At 32.7% G+C, this 22,435-nt stretch overlaps 1 protein-coding gene across 1 annotated transcript; it reads left to right on the top strand.

The window, feature by feature from the left end:
• The first annotated feature begins 7,748 nt into the window (after window positions 1-7,748).
• LOC149253811 (benzyl alcohol O-benzoyltransferase-like) lies at window positions 7,749-9,191 on the top strand. Its single transcript, XM_089454597.1, has 2 exons — window positions 7,749-8,180; window positions 8,268-9,191. The coding sequence occupies exons 1-2, from the start codon at window positions 7,749-7,751 to the stop codon at window positions 9,189-9,191; spliced, it is 1,356 nt and encodes a 451-aa protein (XP_089310723.1).
• Window positions 9,192-22,435: the final 13,244 nt, after the last annotated feature.

Raw genomic sequence — 22,435 nt, 5'->3', positions numbered from 1 at the left:
AACAGTAACAATAGGAGGCTAAACTAACAATAAAAATAAGGGGGCTACACTAGTATTATAGGAACCAAACAGGTGAACATTAAGAATAATATTAAAAAGTTATTATTAGGTTGTCTTAGTGTTGTTTGAAATTTTGAGGTTACAATTGCAAATTTTGAGTGTTATTTGTAAGCCTCTCTCAGGATTCCAAATAAATGATAATGTTATTTATTGGTGGCAATTTTGGTAAGGATGATAGTAAACATATATATTTTGACCTTTTGGTTTAGAAAGTGTATAATTTAGTGGAAGGTTTTGATTCTCGAGTATTGTTTTTCCATGAATTAAAAAGCAAACACTGTAGAGATTGGATTAACCTAGTTTTATATTTTCTCACAATATATTTAGTTTCCATTCATGTTTTATCATGGTATAGACATGTTTAAGTTATTTTTTATTGTAGATTTTGAGAATATTTAGAAATCTAGCCAAATCAATTTGTCTCCCAATTCATAATCCTCTTACAACATCACATCTATGCATTTTTTTAAAACACCACATAGATAAATCATGGTTTCACACTACAATGACAATGAATCAATTATTCACTAATAACAATATTATGAAATACATATAATAAAAATATATAAAAATTCATATAGTAAAATTATTATTGAGCCGAGAGGCTCATTCTACAACCCAGTATGATGTGTAACTCTCTTCATCCATTATGAAAGTTGAAATTTTTCTCATGTCATCCAAAATATATTTTTTTTATCTGAAAGTAAAATAAAAGTAAAATAACTATACAAAACATTTAACTAATGTTTACTCATAAAAAATTTGCAAGTCAAGAAAATGGATCCCTCTCAACTCATGTTACATGCTTGTTTAAAATGAATCTATGCCATTTTTTATTAAAATCAAAAAATAATTCTAATACTTATAATCAATATTAATAAATTAGACATAATTTAATCATAAAAAATTATATGTTTTTTTTCTAAAGAAAACAAAACATTAATTAATATGAAATTTTAAATAATACAAACAACTTTGCCAATATATTTATAAAAACTATATAAATATAAATCTTTTAATAAATATTTTGTAATTTTATTTTTATTTATATATTCAATCAATTTCACAAACATCATAATTTTATTTTTATTTTTATTTTTATTTTGCAAAGTAATTTCACAAACATCATATAATTATAAATATTTTAATTACTAATTTGTAAATTTCTTTTCTAGTTATATATTCAATAAATTTGAATTTTCTAGTGAATAGAATAAATGATATAAAATTAGAGTGCTATTTAGATTAATGTTGCAAATTAAAAATTCAATAAAATTAAATAATTATAAAATATACCTGGAATAAAATTAAATTAATATATATATATATATTTAGTTAAATTTATTTTATTATATTAGATTATTTTTATAAAAAATATGATAAATTTTATATGTTTTTTCTCAAAACATAACCGGATAAAATAAACTTACTATGGTAATATAAAAGAAATTAAAATAAATGTTTTAGAAAACTTATTTTTATAAATTAAGATAGTAGAAATAAAGATATCAATTTCATCGTAGTTTTGATATCTTCCCAGCTTGAAATTAATTAATTTATATTTAAATCATTTATTTATATTTAAAAAAAAAATATTTTAAATATATTTATTTTATACCTAGATTTATTATAGGTACTAAATGGATAAGAAATTAACAAAAATTTTATAATAATTAAACAAATCTTTATAATAATTTTATTTTTTATTAATAAGTTCAATTTATTAAAATGTCATCTTGAAATATTTTATCATATAAAATATAATATTATCAATTTATTATTAATTTAGTTATTTTTTAATATATTTTAATTACCCTGGATGCGGGTGACACAAACAAATTAAATGATAGTCATGACAGATTGTAAGACCAGGTACTGCCAGCTGCAGGGCAGCGTGGCTTCCCAGGTTCTCACCTCGCGCAAGAGGGATAGCATTATTAAGGATGGATACTGTAGGATTTTTGCATTAATGGAGTGCGTTGTTCAAAGCAAAACTGTGGTTGTTATAATCATGGCGATCCTGTATGTTCTCTTCACACCTCGCGCTCAGTCTTATTGTTCCGGGCCCTGGTTTGATGTGGTTTTTGGTGACAAGCAGAACCTTGCAAACAGAGGCAAGCTCCAGGCCGGCTCTCTGTTTTTCTGGAAGAGGTACTATTATGCTAAGGTTCCCCACGGCAGGATTAGCACGGCTTTAAGGGGTAAGCTTTCTAAAGCTCTTGAATTTAGAACTGGACGTGTTGCATCTCCGTCTCGGGCATTCTCTGTGCATTTGATTCGGTCTCTGTGTCAATCATTTTATCCCCCTGTTGTTGTCTCTGGTTTCTCTGTGCCTTCCCCTTCGCTCTTCATAATGGTTCGCCAGGGTGGGAGGAATCGTTCCGGGGGGCGACGTGGAAGCGGCAAACATCCAACCGCTAGTCATTCTGTGGACCCTGAACAGTCGCCTATCAATCTTCCCTCCTCTCATGTGGATGCGCCTCCTCCGAGCCCTGTGCGCAAGCCAATTCCAAATAGTGCTTTCCAAACCACGCATTTCAAATTCCAAAGCAATCTGAATAGGCCTCTGATTACTGCTCACATCACTATAATCCTTTCGGAAGAAGAAAATCAAATCTCTCCTCTGTCATGCATGGCTCCTGATCCTTCTCAAAGCAGTGAGCATTTAATGGATGAGGGAAGCCAGGAGAATCGGACGAATGATAAGTTTGGTCAGGATGAAATTCCCAAAAGCATTCCGCCTCTTGAAGACATAAGTCCAGTGGCCGGGGAAGGGACTTTTGGAGCTACAAGTCATTCCTTGGCGAACCCAGCAAGCGAGACGGGTGGCAATGAAAATTTGAGGATTGGCAGCGCGTGTCTGGTAGCGGAGAAGACTCCTGGTGAGGATGTGGAAGTTTAATGCCACCTGGGTCTATTTTTTCTCCCTTTTTGGTTTTGATATCGCTCAGATGACCACTTCCAGGCAACTCTGCTCACAGTCAAGGTTCAGCATCTTCAACCTGTTGTTTTGGCTTCCCTTCGGGGAAGTGGTTGTTTATTTACCGGCTGGTTTGCCAAGTACTTAGGCTTTTTTGCTGTCAATGTCTCTATCTACGTTCTACGAGTCTATCTCTGGGTTCTATATCTGTCTTCTAGCTCTTTGTAACTGGTCTCCCCAGGTTCTTTTTGTACGGGGGCAGTTCTGCTGTGTTGAGTGCTCTCGGGTTCTGTTCTCTGAGGCCTCAACTCCTTGTAAAATTATTCCTCTTTTCAGTTAATAGATTTTAGTCTTTGCAGAGAAAAAAATATATATATATTTTAATTAAAAATAATATTCAAATCTCTAATTTATTATTAGTTTTATTTGTTTCTTTTATATTATCATAATAAATTAAGACTCTAAATTTTTAATTTACTTCTTTTTAATTCAGTATTGTGACTTTTTCTTCCCATAAAACTAATATCATAAATAACTTGTGATGAACACTAATAAATGATTACAATGAGATATTAGAATAAATCATATTATATTATCCACCAATATGATGCAAAAATAGGTTCATAAAAATACCTTCAAACTCCATTTTCTATTAAATTTGATAAATTTTAATATTTAAATTATAAATAATAATTTATTATTTTTTAATTAAATAATTCGAAGAAGAATATAATTGGAGCATCTTCAACTCTATTATTAAAATCATCTACCCTCATGCACCCCTCCAAAATAACGATGAACTCCATGTTATTGCTTCGAGTATGAGCAATTGTTGGTTGAACCAGACTGAAAGTTCAAAATATAAATATTAAAATAAATGAAGATAAAATATATATATATATAAATTATTTATAATAAAATGAATTTTATTTATATTTATGTTAAAATAGATAATCAATAAATTAAAATTTAAATAAAAATAATAAAAATAATAATAGTCACAAAAGCTCAAAAAAATTGAAATAGATTAAACAACTTGGTTTATTATTAAAATACAAATGAAGATATTCAAAATCTAATGAAAATAATAATTAATTAAATATTTGAAGCTAATTTTATTATTAAAAAAATAATAATAATAACAAAATAATAATAAACTTATAATATATTTTAAGATGTTTTAAGGGAGAAATTTAATAGATTACATTTTTTATTGAATATTTGTATGGACATGTAGATTTTAATCCTGTATAATTTAATTATTGCAATTTTATTTTTCAATTAAATAGAAACATGCAATGACAAACACATATTAACATAAATATTTTATCATATGTTATCATAGTAATAAAGAAAATCAAAAATATTTTTCAAAATATATCTCATCCTAACTCACTTTTCAATAAATTTAGAAATCCCAAAAATAACTACATAATCTAGGTGTCCAAACCTAAGCTTTTATCCTAATACTAGAGAGATTGGATTTTAATTCATCCCAATAGACTTCCTCTATTTGTGTGTGTTTCTAAGACGTATCAGTTTGTATTTCCCTTCTCATTCCATCAAAACTATAGAATATTTAGACTTTTCTCTTATGTTCTTCCTTTTGATATTTTGAGAGAGAAAAGAATAAAGGTGATTCAATAGGAAGATTGAACAAGAATATTATATTTATCAAATTTAAATGAATATTTTTATTTGTTTTTAGTTTTTTTATATTTATTTGTCCAATAAAAACATGTCAATTTTCTACTCCAATTTGAAATGAAAACCACATTTTATAGTAACTCAAAACATTATTAATATAAAACTAGTCAATTATAAATATAACATTATATTAGTAAAGAAAAAATAGCATAGTCAATATACATCTAATTTTTTGTCGGTAACTTAGAAATGGAGAGATTGGGAAAAAGAGGGGACTAATTCCTTATCATAATCAAAATTCTTAGATTCATGAAATTGTTTCTCTGCTGAAAACAAGATTAACCCCTTTTCTTCAAATAAATGAATGAGGACAATTATCATTTAAAATTTTTAGGAAGATGAAAAAATTGACACCAAATGTATTGTTATAATTAGGACATGATTATATCTAGAAATTTCCTCATTGAAAATTATTTTATTTCCATTTGAAATTTATTATATCCATAACATTTGTACTAGATTCAATCTCAACTAAGAATCAACCATATATCAACAAACATTCTAGAGCTAGTTTGAGGCATCAAACAATGCATTTCTGGCCAATTCTTTATGATTTTAGCTCTACTCCCTTGATTCTTTTATGCACACTATAGAATTTCCAACAATGCAAAAATCACCTCAATCATTTTTCAAATTAGGAAGTTATTTTTCGCATAAGCCTAATCATCATGATATTAAGTGAATATGATGTCATATCCCATCACACAAGCGTGTGGGGCTAGTCATGTCTGGATTTTCAAGAAGTTTCTAGGGGCTCCAAAACTTTAGCACTAATTGAGGGTTAAGGCAAGAAAAATTCCTAACTGTAGATCTATATCACTTTCATACTATGTTAAACACTGGGATAAGACTCTATGAAGAGAAAGGTTTCATTCTTTTGGTATTGTTAATATTTCATAGTTAAGTAGAGCATCTAGGAGTAGGACATTGAAGCATAAAAATATTATGTAGATGAGATTTAGGCCAGAGTGTCCATGGGAAAGCCATAATGAATACCCCTTTGTTTGTATGTACATTTCATATCTAGGAAAAAGAAAACAAAACATAGGCCTCATCTTCTAATTAAGTTTTCTACCATATTAAATTTCATATAAACTGTATATTATATTGGTTTATGTGAATAACATATTCATTTACATATTTTTTTTTATTTCAATATCAATTATTTTTTCAATATCAATTATTTTATAATTTTTAACCATACCCACATAATATCAAATCTAACTAAATTTAATATTTTAACATATTGTAATATACCTAAAGGAAAAACATTCGATGTAAATATCCTCATTATCTTACATATCATTTAATTATTTTAAGCGTAACAAGTTCATATATTTTATACATATCCTCATTATCTTACATATCATTTAATTATTTTAAACGTAACAAGTTCATATATTTTATACCTATCCTCGTTATTTTACATATCATTTAATTATTTTAAGCCTAACAAGTTCATATATTTTATATAAGGTTGAATTTTATGTGGGAGTTTAAATTATTTTATTTTATATAAGGTTGAATTTTATGTGGGAGTTTAAATTATTTTATAAATTTATTTTCGAAATGGTGTTAATTTTTGGATGAACATGCCATTTAAGTTTAAAAAAATATATATATTTTATTTTCATTATAATAAAAAAAAAATTATATGTTAAATTATTTTTAACAGAACAACAAAATTTTAAAATTATATTTTTTATTTTTAATTTTTAATTTTATTCAATGCTATTTTTATTAACCATAATTTTTAATCCATAAAACATTTTGATTTTGACATAATTTGTTTAAGGTTTTGGTATAATAAGGGATAGTTTTTATTTTTATATGTAGTTGTTATTTTTATCACTCTTCATAAAAATTTGAATTACTAAATTAATAAGAACTAAAATTTACATTTTACAAATTATATTTGTGTGGATGTTTATATGTATAATAATACATGTTCAAATTGGCATTGTCTATTGAGGCTAGAATTTAGTCTAGATGACAATTTTTTTGCCCAAATGTAATCCTATTTTTTTTTTTTAAATGGGTTGCTGGAGTGAGAATAGCTTTTCTGATGGTGGAAATGAATTAAGTCTCATAAAAAAACCCTTGAAACACCCAAATTCTTGAAACCCATATTCCAAAAAATTTTACTGGATTTTATCAAAATCTTGCCAAAATTTCCATTATTTTCTTAAATAAATATATAAACCAAATTTCCAAAAAAATTAATTAGATTTTATGAAAACCTATTTAGAATTTCCAAAAAAAAATATAATTAGATTTTAGGAAAAACTTGTTAGAATTTCTATGGTCGCCTCGTGATACCATTCTGTTCAAATTTACTCGAGATAGAGTCAAACAGCTATAATAAAAACGAATTCTTTAATTATTTTTCCATGCAATTATGTGGTAAAAACTTAAAAGATGGATTAAAAGTCGGTCGCAATTATAACACCCCATAAGGCTGTCAGACGATGATGCAAGAATACGTCATAGTTTAAAGGACAGCTGTCGGTGTCATATTCCGACGCCAATGGAGAAAGGTGATTAAGGGAGTGTTTAAGGAGGCCGTCGGTGTCCAGATTCCCGGACCAATTTAAACAATAAAAAATAATACATGACTCTAAAAAAATTTAAATGTAATCTAACTTCAACATTCGGCGTGCAAAAAAATCATAGTATTTGACTTTGGAATTGTATTTAGTGCAATTTTTTAAACCAAATTCATCACATTTAAGCATTTCGTTAACATTCATGCCCGAGACATTAGGACACTGGAAAGCCAAATATCCACGTGGGACACAATTCAATGATGATTTTAGATAAACTAATGATATGCATTGCTATCTCGTGCTCAAATCTTCGAATTGGTTGAACCCGTCAGCTCCAATTCGAACTTTATAAATCGGCGCCCCAAATGCAGGCCTCAGCGTCTTCTCCATCTCGAAATTCAGCATCTTCGAATTCCTTTGCCTTGAGTCTGCTTCGCAGTGCATTCTGTTCTGGCTGCTTCTGATTTTGTGCTCAGTTTCGTAGGCTTTGATTGATTATTGATAGCTTTGTTTTCATGGCTACTCTCAATATGAAGGTCACCAGAAAGCCGGCTGTCCTGGTCGCTCCTTCCTTGCCTACTCCGGAAGGGTTGCTATACCTTTCCAATATAGATGATCAACCGACTCTGAGATTTCATATTCCCATCGTTCAGTTCTATCGCTTCGATCCTTCGAAAAAAGGTGAGGATCCCGCTCGAGTTTTCAGAGAGGGGCTGGCGAAGGTTTTGGTGTTTTACTATCCTTTTGCCGGAAGATTGAGAGACGCGCCCTTCGGCAAGCTCGTCGTCGACTGCACGAGCGAAGGCGTGCCGTTTGTGGAAGCTGATGCCGACATTTCTATGGAGGAATTCGGAGACCTGCACCCACCCTTCCCGTGCTGGGCTGATCTGCTGCACGACGTGCCAGGCTCACAAAATATTACCAACTCTCCCCTCCTTCTCATTCAGGTTAATTCTCTCATTCTCTGATGAACTCAATTCATATTCCACTTTAAATTCTGTTTTCTTTACGTGCTGCCTATTACGATATTTCAGGTAACGCGGCTGAGATGCGGAGGGTTCATATTTGCCCTTCGTTTAAATCACACCATGAGCGACGCCCTTGGCCTCGTTCAATTCTTGAAAGCTCTGGGTGAAATGGCCAAGGGTGAGGCCAGGCCTTCGGTTCTTCCAGTTTGGGAAAGAGAGCTCCTCCGACCACGGACCAATCCAGCAGTTAAATTCCCCCACTACAAATATGATCAAATCCAAGACAAGGACGGCGAAATGATGAATGTGGACGAGATGGTTCACGGATCATTTTTTTTCGGGCCAAAGGAGATTGAATCGCTGAAGAGACAAGCTGTAGGGCAAGGCAAGTGCCCGACCTTTGAGGCTCTATCGGCGTGTTTGTGGCGTTTGAGAACAAGGGCTCTCCAACTGCCAGTGGACCAAGAAGTTCGGCTCTTATTCACCCTGGATGCCCGAGCGAGATTCGACCCGCCTCTTCCCAAAAATTTCTATGGCAATGCTATCAGTTTGCCATGCGCGAAGACGACCGCAGGAGAACTGGCAAGCAAACCATTGTCCTTCGCTGTGAAATTGATCCGCCAAGGAAAAATGGGTGTCAACGACGAGTACATGCGATCGGTGATCGATTTGATGGAGTTGGGAGGGCGCCCTCTGTTTACAGTAGTTGGCACCTATGTGGTGTCGGACTGTACCAAAATCGGGTTTGAAGATGTGGATTTCGGGTCGGGGAGAGCAGCCTACGGCGGCCCAGCAGAAAGTGGAGTGGGTACAGTGGCTGGCTTGTCAAGCTTCTTCATCCCGTACCGAAATAAAAGTGGAATGGAAGGCATAGTGGTTCCCGTATGCTTGCCGCCTGCCGCTATGCGAATATTTCGAGCAGAAATCGCTGGAGCCATTGAGAACGGCTCCCCTTATTTACATTCCTCGCTGTCAAACAGCAATCTCTAAGCTTAATTATATTAACGACTGTTACTTGAATAAAATTAATCATGTAAAACAGCAATCTAAGCTACTGTTGCCAGCATAAATAAATTGACATTGAGCTCTGGTTATTTGAATAAAATATTGACGTGGTACCAAGAGAGGTCTTCCTGGATTGACGCTTTGGCGTCGAGAAAATTGGCTGCACTAAAAACTTCCTCAATTGCGTACGAGGCAATGAGAAACGGAAAAACTAAAAGGTACTGTAACGATGGCATTTAATGCTTAGCCATTGTGGTAATTGGTTGGTCCAATCATATTGCCCTTTTCTAATTCAATTAAAATATTACAATAAAGAAAGAGGAGTTGTCTATAATGTGACTTTTTGGAGATTTCAGTGATGGAATCCGGCGGAAGAAATTGAGGTTAAATCTTGATTTGTTGCAGTTAAAATGGTTTTTTAACTGCATATTTGGATTCAGCACCCTGAAAAACCCTTGGGACGCTTTGATTGCGTAGAAACTAGCTATCAAACTTGCAATTCCAATAAATTGTTGCCAGATTTTGACCGGAAAAATCCACCGGAAAAACTTCAAAAAATCGCATTAAAAACAACTGTACAAAAAATTGTGTATGTAGAAAGTTGTTAAATACGAAAATTGTAGAAAGTTGTTAAATACGAAAATTGTTTTAAACATGACAAAATGGTGATCCTTCACAATTAGGAGTCATGAGAATCAATATATGTTTTATTTTACTTTATCTCTTCCAAATTGTATGTTGCGAAAGGATTTTATATTTTATTTTTATTTTTAGAGTAGAATTCGATTCTTCTTTTTTCTATAGGTAATAGTCAAGTTATTGGTACTAGGTTAAAATCACATTATATACTCATTTAGAATTTTAAATAGATTATGCTTTAGAATTTTAAATAGATTATGCCTTTCAAGAGGTTAACATGTGTGTCATACTATATACTTATTCAATAGTATTATATAGATTTTTTTGAAGAGTTTAACATCTATGTCATATTATATACTCATTTAAGAGTATCATATAGGTTATTGTTTTTAAGAGTATCATACAGGTTATTGTTTTTAAGAGTTTAACATGTCATTTTATTGGATTTGAATTTGGGATGGGAGCATATCACTATTTCACCTAAGCATTCAAGCTAAGCTTATTTTTCAAAAATTAAGGGCATTAAAGACTACCCACAGAGAGAAATCAAGCTCCACCTTATCTCACCACATAACTTACTCTTTTCAAAAGCTTCAGATGTGTGCCATATTATATACTCATTAAAGAGAGCCACATAACTCATTCTTTTCTAGAGCTTAACATGTCACTTTACTATATTTGAACCTCAATGAGTTGGATGGAAGGTCGTGATAGATATCACGAAAATTGAGGCCATACTCAAGTGGCTAGATCCTACTAATGTCGCACAATGCATTGTAGTATCTATGGAAGTTTACACCATGATTTTCAGCTATAGTTGTGCGACTTCATACCATAATAGCCAACGGTAAGAGTTTCTTGTGGGGGTAGAATCATGGGAAAGCTTTCAATGAGATGAAATATAATATTAGTCAACCACTAGTCCTTGCATTGTTGGAGTTTGAAAAGCCTTTCGAAATGGAGACAAATACAAGTGGCTATACAAATAGAATATTTGTATTGGCCTACAATGCATGATCTAGCTTAATATATTAGAGTATGCACACTTTCTTGTATTAGTAAGCCTCGTAATAGAAAACAAATATATATGTCATTCCTTATGTGTAACTACTAAGCCCTGGGATAACATCTCCATGGCATTTATGGGTGGTTTACCAAGAACAAAGAAGGGACGTGACTACTCATTTGTGGTAATTGATTTCGAAAGATGCACATTCTTATGCCATGTAAAATGGCCATCAAAGGAAAAGAAACAATAAGCACATCCTTTGAAAAGGTCTAGGTGTTCTTTAGTATACCAACACGAATAATCTTAGATATGGATGCCATATTTCTTAGATCCTTTTGGAAAATATTTTTGGAGAATGTGTGAATTAAATTAAAGAGATTTATATCTTTACATCCATAGATGGGAAGGCGAAAGTAATCAACATGACATGTGTTCAACATATAATAGGTTATAATCATAAGTATCAAATACTTTGGATAAAATATTGATTTCATGTTTAACACTCTTATACTAAGCTGATCCTAAGTTATACTAACTCCCCTTTTGAAACCTACTTTAGTTATTTTCAACCATTACTCTTGGGTGTTATATATGGACAATAAGGACGAGTGATGGAAGATATCATAGGAGATTCATAAAAAGTAGAGTAAATTGTTGAAAAGATTGGTATATTCATTCTCAAGTAAAGAAGAAATTGACAAAGTCACAAGAAAGGACTGATAATATTAGTGTTGACCTGAGAAAACATTCAAGATGGGTGATACAGTTTAGTTGCATTTGAACAAGGAAAGGTTGCAAGGTCTTGCTAGGAAGGTGAAGGCTCTTTTGCATAGTCCTTTTGAATTATTTGAGAAGGTGGCCAATATTGCATATAGGATCAATCCATGCCCCTATATGCATATTTATTTAATAGTGAATGTGCAAAATTTGAACCTCTAAGAGCCTTTCATGTTGGATTAAGAAACCAACAAGAAGGTCCTATAGACTACAACACTTAGGACCAGTAGATTAGGTAGTGTGGGTAGAATATATAGTTTTGTAGAAGTCCAAAATTACATAAGTGTAACATGAAATTTGACACATAAAATTGAAAGAGAAAATTCTACGTAAGGCCAAATGGTACTTTAGGGAGAAGGACGAGGATAAATTTCCTCATGTATTTAGTAAAATATTTTATCCCAAAAAGCTAAAAATAAGGAAAATCAACAATATTTTTCAAAATATATACCACCACAATTCACTTTTCATTAAATTTAAGAATCCCAAAAATAACTACCTAGTCCAGGTGTCCCAACCTAATTTTTTATCCTAAAACTAGAGAGATTGCCTTTTAATTCCTCCAAAAAAACCTCCTCTGTTAATGATAAATTATGTCCAACTCATGCCAATTATTTTGCGTGTGTTTCTATGATGTATCAGTTTGTATTTCCTTCTCTATCCATCAAAAACATAAAATATTTTGAATTTTCTCTTATGTTCTTCGTTTAGGTCCTTTAAGAGAGAAGAGAATAAAGGTGATTCAATAGGAAAACTAAACAAGAATATTATATTTATCAAATTTAAATGAATATTTTTATTTGTTTTTGCTTCTTTTATATTTATTTATCCAATAAAAGCATCTTAATTTTCTATTCCAATTTGAAATGAAAACCACATTTTGTAGTAACTCAAAACATTATTAATATAAAACTGATAAATCATAAATATAACATTATAGTAGCAAAGAAAAAATAATGTAGTGAATATCTTAGAAATTGAGAGATTGGGAAAAAAAACAGGGACCAATTTCTTATCACAAACAAAATTTGTAGTTTTATGAAATTGCTTCTTTCTCTAAAAGAGATAATGGTACAACTCTCATCGTAGTGTCCTTTCCACAAGATTAACCCCTTTTCTTCAAATAGGTGAATGAGGACAATTATCATATAAACTTTTAGGAAGATGAAAGAATTGACACCAAATGTATTGTCATAATCCAAGACATGATTCTATCTAGAATTTTCCTATCCATAACGTTTTTACTAGAGTCAATCTCAACTAAGAATCAACTATATATGGACCAACATTCTAGAGCTAGTTTGAGGCATCAAACAACACATTTCTGAGTCAATTCTTGGTGATTTTATATCTACTCCCTTAATGTTTTTATGCACACTATAGAATTTCCAACAATGCAAAAAACACCTCAATCATTTTTCAAACTAGGAATTTGTTTTTAACATAAGCCTAATCATCACGATATTAAGTGAATATGATGTCATATCCCATTACATAAGCGTGTGGGGCTAGAGAAGGGTTTCATTCTTTTGGTATTGTTAATATTTCATAGTTAAGTAGAGCATCTAGGAATAGGATATTGAAGCATAAAAACATGATGTAGTTGACATTTAGGCTAGAATGTCCATAGAAATTCCATAGTGAGTGCCCCTTTGTTTGTAGGTACATTTCATATCTACAAAAAAAAGAGCAAAGCATAGGCCTCATCTTCTAACTAAGTTTTCTACCCTATTAAATTTCATAGATTATATATTGTGCTCATTTATGTGAATGACACCCTCATTTACATGTTTCTTTCATTTCAATATCAATATATATCTAGACAAAACATTCTAAAGAAATATCCACATTATCTTACATATCATTTAACTATTTTACGCATAACAAGCTCATGTATTTTATGTATGTAGGATTGGATTTTATATGGGCGTTTAAATTATTTTATAAATTTATTTTTGAAATAGTGTTAACTTCTACATAAACATTTCCATTTAAGTTTATTTTTCCTCTTTTAAGTTGTATCTTTATTATAATAAAATAAAAAATTATATGTTAAATTATTTTTAACCAAACAACAAAATTTTAAAATTATATATTCTACTTTGATTTTTATTTAATGATTTTTTATTAAAATTATATATTCTACTTTAATTTTTATTTAATGATTTTTTATCATATACAAAACAACTTTAATGCTAAATGAAACATTTTGATTTTGATATAATTTGTATAAGATTTTAATATATTAAGAGATAATTTTTACTGTCACATCTTACTTTCAACTCTTCCCATAGATTTGAAACATTAAACTAATGAAAACTAAAACCTACATCTTACAAATTATATATGTCTGGATATTTATATGTATAATATTACATGTTCAAATTGGCATTATATTGAGGCCAAAATTTAGAAAAGATGGAAAATTTCTTGTGAGAATCTAGCTATTTTTTTTTATTTTTTTTTTAAATTTACTTGTTGGAGTGTTTGAATAGCTTTTCTGAGGGTGGAAATGGATTCAACACCTAAATTTATGATGGTAGACAGCTATAATCCATATTCCAAAAATTTCCACTAGATTTTATCAAAATCTTGCCAAAATTTCCATTATTTTCTATTAAAAATCTATAAACCAGATTTCCAAAAATTTTAGTTAGATTTTATGGAAACCTTTGTGAGAATTTCTGTTATGGAAATTGTGACCTCGTGATACTTACTTTGTTCAAGTTTATTCGAGATAGAGTCAAACAACTATATAAAAAACGAATTCTTTAATTGTTTTTCATTGCAATTATGTGCTAAAAGCTTAAAACAGGGATTAAAAGTCGGTCGCAATTATAACACCCCATACGGCTGTCAGACTGTGATGGAAGAATACACTACATCAGCAGTCCAACGTCATGTTTTACAGGACAAGGAGGCCGTAGGTTTGGAGATTCTTAGTTGATGGTTGGGCAGGGTTAATGAAATGAAATTTTATTTTTTATTAGATTAGAAATAGTTTATGAAATTATTAGTTTTTTGTTTTTTTTTTTAATTCAATAATTTTACTATTTAAATTAATCATGAGTTGATTTAACTTTCTAACAATCTCCTTACTACTGAAAAGACAATATCAAGGTATTGATGTTAAAATACCGTTGTAACTGTCTTTGAAAGTATGATATTCAAAAATGAAAAGTTTTTCCGATTCCATTGCCTTTGAAAGGATGACATTCCAAAATGAAATGTTTTTCTGATTCCATTGCCTTTGACGTGCAAAAAGTACATGCCCGTTCTTCCCAAGCTTTTTTAGGTCTTTTCCATCAACTTGTTTCGTACCATAGTTGATGTGAGTTAGTTCTTAATTGAGCAATAAGAATCTTTTCTCTCCATGGAATGCTAGTTCCAATGTACTCTTTTTGTTGGAGATCACAAGGGATTGATATCTTGAACATAGTATTTCCTCTTTCTACCCAACTCTTTTCCCAATATACACTTACGGAACTTCTCTTCTCCATAACAAAACTCTTTAAATCCTTGTAGTTTGTGGGACATGCATTGAGATAGATATTCTATTTTTGCATTCATTTGTTGTTTTGTCTCATCCAAGATTTCTTTCTTACACTCATTCCAATGTACCTTCTTCCATTTATTCAATTTTTTGTAGATAACTTATAAGATGCAGCATAGCAATTACTTTGATGGAAGTTACGCACGTTTCACTCACTATTATCTTATAAGAGACCAAACTTTTTATTTTAAACTTGCTCCTGATCGGGGGCTTTTGAATTTTTTCAATTTTCTTTTCTTTAGTATCATCTTGAAACGTTAATGTTAATATTAATATTAAGTTTTCTGAGAACTGTTCTGAAATTTTGAAATTACAGTAGCGAATTTTGTATACATACAAGGTTTTGGTTTTGGGCAAGAGCTTGTTCTTTCATGATTCCAAACAAATGAGAGTGTCATTGCTTAATAGTGTGTAACATTTCTTTGTGGTATTTAGCTCGAGTTTAATCAACCTGAAGATCATAGTAAAGTTTAAACCAATGTGTTTTGGCTTTTTGGTGAACGTCGACTGCATCATTCTAGGTACTCTGTGCCCGCAAAATCCCCATTCCCCAACGAGCACTGTGTGAAACGGTAAACCACGTCCACGAAATCCACATGCATTTAGAACCAAGTCGTAGCAACAGAACGGACTATCGTTCGTACATGCATTCTGTCAATATTCTACATCCATCACCCCATACGGGGAGGAGAGTACGCTGAAACGTTGTTATGCCTTTTTCTTTTAAATATTGAAATTTACACGTTGTTGGTAACATTTTCTTTTTTCGCGACTTTAAACAGGTCATAATCAGGGATGGAAGTTGATGGTCTTCAAGGGAAAAAGGGTTGATTAAATAACTATTAGCTGATAGGTTTAGATTGTTTTGAGTTGTAGATTTCTTTTGTATGGGAATTTTATTGGAACGTTGTAAAAGAGATAATGTATTTGTTAGTTGTTTTAAAAGGGAGTTATATAAGGCTTTTTATTATGAATCTTCTTCCTACTATGGTTTATACCGATGATTGTAATATGTATATGTTTGTTGATTTATATAGATGATTGTAATATGCATATGTTTGTTGAGGAATGTTTTTTTGTTTTTGTTTTTTTTTTTTTTTTTTTCTCAATTAGTCTATTCCTATATTAATACAAAACGATATTACAGAGAGGCCGAGGCCACAAGAGTTCTAGCCATGGAGTTGGCATTCTTACAAAAGACTCTTAACTTGCCAAACTGAGAACCTACATAATGTTTTGCATCAGGAAATGTTGTCTCGGAGAGCATGAAATTCCAGAACTTGACAATGACCATATCAAAATTGATCCAGACTGCAACTAAATACTGACCCATATAGTAACCAGGATAGACTTGTGCACATCTAGTACTAGGACAAGTTCCAACATAAACATAAAAGTTAACAGACACTAGCATATCATAAAAGCACTGCCTCCTAGGAGAGACCAACAGGTAAGAAGGACTGAGATCAGAGTCAACGAGATAACAAGCATCTTTCTTTGTCAACTGACCAAAAATAAAACTGTAGGCGCAGGCAAGATCAATCATCTTCCAAGGTTGATGGATGTTCTTCAACTACTCTGCACCCAAAGTGATCTGAATGTTTTGAGTCAGAATGACGAGAAGCAGAGCTTGAAGGGTCACCTCCCGCGGGCACACTTGGGCTGGCATCTGCATTTATCTGCATAGTGTGCAAACCACTTGAGGCTTGTTGCTGGTTGATGTCCTGATTAGCCATTCTCTGCTGCAGGGGAGCCTCAGGATTAACCTCCCTTGAGCTGACCGCTGCCTCACACATTTTGACAGAGACTGAAACAATAAAAGATGAATTTCCCAGTGAGCAAGGAATGCGAAAACGGGCAGTGTGTGTATGAGAGTGATGCGCGCAAACTTCAGCTGTTGTTTGCCCCCTTCCTCTGCCTCTGCCGCTTCTGGTGGCTGGGTATCTGTAGCAACAGAACTCTAAGGCGTCCGAGGAAGGTTCCGAGGTGGTTGAAGAGGACTGGCGGGAGCCACGACCGCGATAACTGCCCCGTCTGCAACCCATTCTGGGTCGTTCCCTTGGCATCTTGCTACGAGCTGGACCGGCAAGCGCAGAGGGAATGACAGGTGAGCGCTTGAGGAGCAAGCCCACCGCATAAGGTGGAGACTGAGCCCACTGATTCAGAGCTGATGGCCGGCGGATGTGGGAATTGGCGGAAGAGGTGCAGCAGGGAGCTGCAACCTTGCTAAGTCTGAAGACGCGTGGAGGAGAAGCCTGGTGGGTTAATAATCCAGGCGCCATTGCATATAACGTTAACTCCGGGAGGGGCAGCATTAACACTGCCATTAAATGGTATGTGCGAGACCATGTCGCCCACCTGCTTCCGTAACAACTGGCGCTTGCGGAAGGCCACGCGCCCCTCCTCCATGCCGGATTTGTACCTATGAGCCAGCTATTCACCCGCATCCGGGGTTTGTTGAGGAAAGGTTATAATAATGAAGGATTGCATATATATTTAAGGATTATTTAAAGATTATAATTGTTATTATCATCTAAAAAAATACTTAGTAAGTCTTAGAAATGTGCTTAAGGTGGGATTTTATTTCACAAATTTAGGAGTCTTGCTTGAATAAGATATTTTTATCACCTTTGATCATGTGGCAGTTCCCTACCTTTGTGGCAGTGGCTTGAACAACCTTCACTTACTATAGCCAAATTACACCTCTTTGGTTAAATATGACTGTAACTTAAGATATATAATGTTAGATGCACAACTAAACAATCAACACATTATCATATAACATCATATAGAATAAATATTACTCATCATCTAAAGGTGATCACTGACGCATTTGAGGGTGTTATTTTTTAATAATAACACCTTATTAAAATGACATCTTTGCTTATGTAATGACTACCAATCCTTCACTCTTTATTCCATTCTTGTCATTTAAGTGTGTTTTAAACTTAGATAATGCAAGTCTATATTGGTTTTGGAAATTTTCATCAAGTTTTGGGAAGTGACCTAGAGTCGACCCACATAACTATAGATGCTTTACTTTTAATTTTGATTTTGATATAATTTGTATAAGATTTTGATATATTAAGGGATAGTATTTACTCTCACATGTAGCTCCTACTTTCAACTCTTCCCATAAGATTTGAATCATTAAACTAAATAGAACTAAAACCTACAGCGTACAAATTATATGTGTGTGGATGTTTATATGTATAATATTACATGTTCAAATTGGCATTATATTGAGGCCAAAATTTAGTCCCCATGGCAAATTGCTTGTAATCCAGCTAGAAATTTTATAAAAATTTGGTTGTTGGAGTGTTTGAATAGCCTTTTTTGATGGTGGAAATGAATTCAACACCCAAATTCATGAAGGTCAACATCTATAACCCATATTCCAAAAATTTCTATTAGATTTTATCAAAATCTTGCCAAAATTTCCATTATTTTCAAAAAAAAACTTATAAAACAGATTTCCAAAAATTTTAATTAGATTTTATGTAAACGTTGCGAGAATTTCTATTATGGAAATTGTGGCATCCTAATACTACTCTGTTCAAATTTATTCGAGATAAAGTCAAACAGCTATATAAAAAAGGAATTCTTTAATTGTTTTTCCTTGCAATTATGTGCTAAAAACTTAAAAGAGGAATTAAAAGTCGATCGCGATTATAACACCCCATACGGTTGTCAGACGGTGATGCAAGAATACACTACATGAGCAGTCCAACATCATGTTGTACACGTCGGTGTCGAGATTCGGATGCCAATGGAGTATTTAACGACGTTTTCGGTGTCGAGTTTCTTAGTTTGATGGTCCTTTAGAGTTAATGAAATGAAATTTTAACTATGGGATTATTAGTTTCTCTGTTTTAACTTAATTTTTTTTTGTTATTTAAGTTGATCTAATTTTTTAACAGTTTTTTCACTAAAAGACAATGCTAAAGAACTGATGTTAACATATTGTTGTAACAAAGTATCACATTCCAAAATAAAATATTTTTCTTATTCCACTGCTTTGCAGTGTAAAATGTACATACCAGTTTTGCCTAAGTTTCTTTAGGTCTTTTCCATCAACCTGTTTCGCACTGTAGTTTGTAGTTGATGTGAGTTATTCTTAATTGAGCAATAAGAATCTTTGCTCTCCATGGAAGGTCAGCGCCAATGTACTCTTTTTGTTGGAGATCACAAGTGGAATTGAATTCTTGAGCATAATATTTCTTCTTTCCACCCAATCATTTTCCCCATAGACACTTGCAAAATTTCTCCACAAAAAAACTCTTTAAATCCTTGCTGTTTGCGGAACATGTGAGGTAAATATTCTATTTTTCCATCCATTTATTGTTTTGTCTCATCCACCATCTTTTCTCTTTCACTCATTTCTTCGTTGAAGATAACTTTAAGATCTAAATTCATTTTTTTAGATACTTTAAAAAGAACACCATATCATTATCTCATTAAAAAAACCAAATTTTTTATTTTAAACTTTTCCAGGATCAAAGACTTTTAGATTTTTCCAATTTTCTTCATAATCATCTAAAACGGTTTCCTGAAACGGTTTTCTGAGAGTTGTTTTGAAATTTCGAAATTACAGTGGCGAATTTTCTATATTTATAAGGTTTTAGGCCAGAGCTTGTTCTTTCCTGATTCCAAACAAATGAGAGTCATTGCTTAATAATGTGTAACATTTTTTGGTGGTATTTAGCTTGAGCTTAATTAACCTGAAGATCATAGTAAAGTGTAAACCAGTCTGTTTTGACTTTTAGGTGAATGTTGACTGCATCATTCGAGCTACTCTGTGGCCACAAAATCCCCGTTCCCCAACGAGCACTGTGTGAAACCACGTCCACGAAATCCACATGCATTTAGGCGACAGCAAGGACCAAGTCGTAGCAACAGAACGGACCATCGTTCGTACATGCATTCTGTCAATCTTCTCCAGCCATCACCCCATATGGGGAGGAGAGTACGCTGAAAACGTTGTTATGCATTTTTTTTTTTTAATATTGAAGTTTACAGGTCATTTTCTTGGTAACATTTTCTTGTTTCGCGACTTTAAACAGATAGTTCCAAAACTATAGTTAGAAATTTTCCATGCCCGTTCATTTTTTTTTCAAAATAATTAAAATATATATTAAAGAAATTTACAAAAACTAAGCTTAATAACTCCATCTGATCTGCCCTTTTGGTGACGAAAGCCCTGGGTGCCAACCATGGTTCGTTAGCCGAGGATAATTGATTTAAATAATTAAAACAATATATATTTAATTAATATAACATTACAATGAAATACATCTGTTGACACCTAATTATCAGGATTGGGTGAATATAATGTAAATAAATAATAAGTAATATGAACAGTCTTCAGGAGATGAGGGGAACAGTCTTTCCCTCATGTATATAATAAAGGCCACTTGAAGGAATATGATATACGAATCATTTTTGTTTTGAGGAGTTACTGCGTGGCCTCACATGGTATCAGAGCCAGCTCCCAAAATAGTTGTAACTCCCTTCTGCCTACTGCGCTCTCTGTCCATTGCCCTTGTGCGCTCTGTCTGCCATAAGTGATTCTGACCCATTCTGCGCCCACTGCATAATTATATTGCTACATAATTATTCTACGCCCACTGCATAATTGTATTCTGAGCGGACTGAAGGCCATCTCTGTCGTGTGTCAGGATGGACTGCTGAACCATTGCTCATTCCACGCTGTTGCGTTGAGAGCATTACTGCTACTGCGTTGAGTGCATGAATCGTCTCCATGACCAAGTTTACTGCGTGAAACCTGCTGGTGCGTGAATCAAAGCTGCTGGTGCGTGAATCAAAGCCTCTGGTGCATGAATCAAAGATCTACGAGGGTATGTTGCATTTGCTTCTATTCGAGGAGCCCGATGAGAACATTGCCATTGTGCTTTCAACAATCAATCCGTAATAATTGATTTCGATATTCAGCTGTGTGTTAAAAATTTTGAAGAGCTTCATATAATGTTACGTCTTCCAGTTAATTTCTATGTGGTCTATGGCTATCAGAGGCGTCTGAAGTAATGACATTATTTGATGTATATATTATTGATAAGTTTCAATCTCAAAATCTGAATCAGTTTGAGCCATAGCTTGCTCCTTCAGATGGTTTGATTGTTTACGTTTCACTCCAGACACATCAAGGAAGGCAGTATAGTGACTGTCATGGGTGTTGTTCAGTGGCATGAGAGTGTTTTGATGAACGGGTATCCGCTGATTGTCAATTGATAAAATTCCTCTTACCAAGAAATGTTGAACGATTGATTATTCCATGTAATGAGATCACAAAGTTTGATGGAATACCGCTTTGATAATGGAGTGCTAGGAAATGTTGCAGTGTTCATTAATACATTGTTTTTTTTTCCTTTGTAATTTTAAATTTTTTTTGAAGGGCTGCATTGGGTGATCAATGTAAAAAGAAACCGATATATATTTTGAATAGTGTGATATATATCTCTAGGGTATTGACATTTGCTGTCAATTTGAGTTTGTTGTCCAGTCATATCAGAACTATATTTTTTTCCCATTAAGAGTAAAAGTTTTGCAGCAGAATTTTTTTTGTTACAGTATGCATTCAATCATATCCATCGTGGGAATAGTTCTCACTGGCAAAGCGAACTATCCTGAGTGGTCCTGGATGATAAAACACACGCTCATTTTCAATGAGTTGTGGAAAGGAGTATGTGTTGGAGACGGAGACAAAGAACCAGAACAGCCTACCTTAGACAAAGAGCTCATCATTTTGGAAAACAAGAACAACAAAACTTATGCATTAATCGCATCATCTGTAAATGAATAGGTGAGTCACCATATTTCACCATTTTCAACTGCTTTTGAAGCCTTACAAAAGCTGAAAGAACTCTATGACTCACATTCTGCACTTGAAGTCGTTCAACTCATGATTAAACTCTTCACTCTTGAACTGTAAAATAATGGTCATCTTTCTCTTGCATCTAAAGTAAAGTCTATAATGCATGATATCCAATCCACTAAGGTTGAATTGGATATTCCTCTTATCGCTTTTCTCAAGGAACTTTATCTTACTTACTCCAATTATATTAAGTCATTGCAAGAAAAAAGAAATCTTAAAGATATAACCTTTGACTCTCTTGTGAAAAAGTTTGCTGAAAGAGAGAAAGCTTTTGGAAATAAGATAGCCCCTAAATCTTCTGAAGAGGCTGTGTGCCATGCTCATAAAAAAAATCATTCTGCTCAAGATTCTTCAAGAGG

The sequence above is a fragment of the Pinus tabuliformis genome, chromosome 7 (assembly GCF_031772625.1).
Source record: "Pinus tabuliformis cultivar Carrire ecotype Pingquan chromosome 7, CPIR1, whole genome shotgun sequence".
NCBI classification, from domain to species: domain Eukaryota; kingdom Viridiplantae; phylum Streptophyta; class Pinopsida; order Pinales; family Pinaceae; genus Pinus; species Pinus tabuliformis.
Note: the sequence above shows the minus strand (reverse complement) of the source record. Positions and strands in the feature narration are given on the sequence as shown.

Coding starts and splice junctions, on each gene's coding strand:
- LOC149253811 (XM_089454597.1), top strand. CDS start 7,749: ATGGCTACTCTCAATATGAAGGTCACCAGAAAGCCGGCTGTCCTGGTC. Junction 8,181..8,267: donor CTCCCCTCCTTCTCATTCAG/GTTAATTCTCTC, acceptor ACGATATTTCAG/GTAACGCGGCTGAGATGCGG.